Consider the following 3,872-nt stretch of genomic DNA (forward strand, 5'->3'; position numbering starts at 1 on the left):
TTCTTCTTCTTCTTCTTCTTCTTCTTCTTCTTCTTCTTCTTCTTCTTCTTCTTCTGCTTCTTCTTCTGCTTCTTCTTCTTCTTCTTCTTCTTCTTCTTCTTCTTCTTCTTCTTCTTCTTTCGCCTTTTCTTCTTCTTTTTCTTCTTCTTCTTCTTCTTCTTCTTCTTTTTCTTCTTTTGCCTTTTTTCTTCTTCTTTCGCCTTTTCTTCTTCTTCTTCCTCTTTCGCCTTTTCTTCTTCTTCTTCTTCTTCTTCTTCTTCTTCTTCTTCTTTTTCTTCTTCTTCTTCTTCTTCTTCTTCTTCTTCTTCTTCTTCTTCTTCTTCTTCTTCTTCTTCTTCTTCTTCTTTTTCTTTTTCTTTTTCTTCTTCTTCTTCTTCTTCTTCTTCTTCTTCTTCTTCTTCTTCTTCTTCTTCTTCTTCTTCTTCTTCTTCTTTGTCTCATTTTCTTCATTTCTTTTCTTCTTTTTGTTCTTCCTCCTCCTTCCTTTCCATGACTGTTATTTTTTAATGCATCCAAGTCTTCTTGTTGTCGCGTTGGACGGTCCCTCTTCGTCTGAGTCTATTAACAGTAATGTTTCTCAGGGTTCTGTCCTGACATCCACTTCCTTTCCATCATTCATCAATGATTTCAGCCGAACTCATTGTGCGATCCACTGTTGACAAGCCATAGTTGAAATTAGAGTTTCCACGAGTGTTTCCGTGTTTCTAGTGTTGGCCTAAATCGAACAAGCATTCTGCGTCATCAGTAGAAGAAACACTCATGAGTACCTGAGTACTCTCAGTCGCCTTTCTGTAGAAGGAAAATACAGTCAAGCGTCGGCAAATACTTACTTGTTAGATTTAATGATTCCACTGGTTTGAGTATGAACTTGTGTGCAAAGTAGTGTTGTAAAAGTTTCAATAAGCAATCCTCTTTGGGCCAGGAACGGATTAATCCATTTTACATTGATTCGTAAGGGGAAAATTGTTTTGGACATTTCTGTTCACGGACGGCCTTCAGGATTGAATTTAATTCAAAAGACGAAGTTTGACTGTATTTCAAACTAGAGAGCAAAGTTCACCACAGTAAATATATAACATAAACATATCAATGTAAGCGTCTGGAAGAAAATCCATGAAAACCTCGAACTCCAAACATTGTCTACATGTCAGACAGTGAGACTCCAGCCTTGGGCACACAGTCTGACGTAGAACACTCGCACACAGTTTACACTCACCGACTCTAAAGCACGTATACACAACAAAGATACTTCATTGGCTTCACAGTGTATTCAGCTCCTGCCGCTCTCGTCAGCCAGTTACAGCCCGTAACAAACCTCAGCACTTCCTCCCACCAGCCACACGTCAGTCCCCAGTAGTCCAAGGCACAACCAAGAAAGTTTAAGTCTTGTAAGCTTCCTTGAGCACAACCGTCGACCAACAATGGTTACAACAGCCAAAATTAAACGGGTATATTTTTTGCTTTTGGAATTGTATCTGATATTTGCTCACCTCATATTTGTCGCAGTGCAAGCAGGCAATAAACAGAGAGATACTCGTAGACGAATACTACACAGACTCACAAAGCAGACAGATGGATAGAGACAAACAGATAGACAGATAGACAGATGGAGAAAGAGTAGACAGACATACAAAACAGACAGATAAACAGACTAAACCAATAGACAGTAAACAGACAAACGGAGGGATAGAAAGACAAACAGACAGACATGAATAAATAAAGGTATGCAATTTGAAATCAACAACAATAATAATAATAGCAACAATCATAATAATAATAATAATAATAATAATAATAATAATAATAATAATAATAATAATGACGCCATCACCACCACCACCACTAACAACAACAGCAGCAGCAGCAGCGAAACAATAACAGTTCGAAAAAATAAACAAATAATAAAGAAAACATGATAAACACCACCAAAAAAAGCAAAACACAGAAGGAACTTGAATGAAAAACTAAATGCAGAGAATACAAACTGTGGAGGAGGCAACACTTCTCAACTGTATCATGAACACTGTAGTGTCAATAGGTACTGTACTCTCGCTGTAAACACCATCACCGCCGCCGCCGCCGCAGCCACCACCACCACCACCACCACCACCACCACCACCACTAATACAGCTCTTGGCAAAACAGCATTCAATTTTAGAACTTAGCAGGTACTCTGCTGCTTATTCTTCCTTTGTGTACGCATGTATGTATGTATGTATGAATGAATCTGCCCGTGTATTTATATATTCGTTCATGTATCCATTTATTCATTCATCTATCTATCTATCTGTCTACCTCTGTCTATCTGCCTATCTATTCATTAACTTGTCTATTAATTTATCCATCTATCTATCTTTCTATGTATCTGCCTACCTGTCTATCTATTTATCTATCTACCTATCTATCTGTCTACTTATCTACCTATCTACTTATGTCTATTTATCGCAGTACAAGCAGACGGCAAACAAAAAGAAAGGCAAAATAATAATACACAGACAAACAAAAGAGGCAGTTAGAGACAAAACAAATGAACGGACTGCAAAACTGTAGACGGACCCACAAAACAAACAGACAAACAGACATACTAACCCAGCAGACAGTAAACATACAAATAAAGGGGTAGAAAGACAGACAGACAAACAGATGAATAAATAAAGGTATGCAAGTAAAATCCTTATCTATGCCTATCTTCCTGTCCACTACCTATTTACCTATCTGTCTACCGATTTACCTTTCTACTTACGTATCTACTATCAATCTTTATCTTCTTATTAGTCTACTCATCTATCCATGCATACTTATCTGCGTGAGTCCACTAACTGGTGTCCTCCTTCCCCGGCGTGGCGGCGCAGGCACTGGACCGGGACCCGCCGCACGGGAGGGGCGAGTGGCGGCTGCGGGTGGAGGTGCGGGACGGCCAAGGAAGCGGGGAGGAACAGGAAGCAACCCCCGTACTGCCCCATTCATTCTCCCCATCCCACCTCCACCGCCAGGCGTCTTGGGGCCACCAGGACCCCGAAAGAGATATCACTCCCACCCAAGCCTGGCCCCAGTACCTCCGAAGCGGTGACGCGGCCATAGGAGATACGGGGCACGGGAGGCCAGCTGACGGGGGAAGGAAAGAGCGCCAGGTGTGGGGGAGGGCAGGACCAGCAAAAGAGAGGCTGCAGGATGTCTTTCAGAGCAACAGGAAGTGAAGGCAAAGAGGATATTGATTCCCACGCCGCAGGGAAACAACTTGAATGAAGACATCGCGCCGTCCAGACGCCGTGACGGGGATGTATCTGCCGTCACGTCCCAGTTCCTGAGGCGGCGGGGCGGCGAAGATGCGGGCGCCATGGGGGGTGTGCAGTATCGGGACAGGCGATCCTTCCCGGCCTCGTACCCTGGAGTGACGGCGGCGGCTCGCGGCTCTCCGCCAAGCCATCCATCACCACAGACAGCAATCACAGCCGCCGCGGGCCGCCGGGAGCGTAGGAAACAAAACTGGAAAACTTGGAGCCACAACTTGCATTTACATGTGAAGGACAAATCAGAATCCACTTCGCAATTCCCTCTCGGCACCAAAAACAAGAGCGTGACAGGCTGGCACGACCCTCTCGCTCAGGCAGCGCGGAACGACCACCTGGGAACGCCCGCTCATGACTTTCAGATGAGGAACGTGAGCGCCTCCAGGAAGCTACGCCTCCCGAGATTTTTAGGCCGCGGCGCTCACGTGGAAGTGCCGCCACCAGATCAACCACAAGGAAATCCTCTCCAGGGAAGTGGACGAGGAAAGCGGCAGCTACACGAGGGTCCGGGAGAGGCTCGCTGCGCCGTGAACACTGCGCCGCTGAGTGCAGCCGCAAACGCCACGCTGAGCGTTGCGAATG

The 3,872-nt window shown here is 44.7% G+C and overlaps 1 protein-coding gene across 1 annotated transcript in view; it reads left to right on the top strand.

Moving 5' to 3' along the window:
* LOC135099586 (putative neural-cadherin 2) overlaps nt 1-3,343 on the top strand; it is a 75,267-nt gene extending 71,924 nt beyond the window's left edge. Inside the window, exon 9 of the mRNA XM_064001980.1 lies at nt 2,853-3,343. Within this exon, the coding sequence (XP_063858050.1) occupies nt 2,853-3,197 (345 nt within the window). The 3' untranslated portion in view covers nt 3,198-3,343. The remainder of the gene's footprint in view (nt 1-2,852) is intronic.
* Nucleotides 3,344-3,872: the final 529 nt, after the last annotated feature.

This window comes from Scylla paramamosain, unplaced genomic scaffold (genome assembly GCF_035594125.1).
Source record: "Scylla paramamosain isolate STU-SP2022 unplaced genomic scaffold, ASM3559412v1 Contig152, whole genome shotgun sequence".
NCBI classification, from domain to species: Eukaryota; Metazoa; Arthropoda; class Malacostraca; order Decapoda; family Portunidae; genus Scylla; species Scylla paramamosain.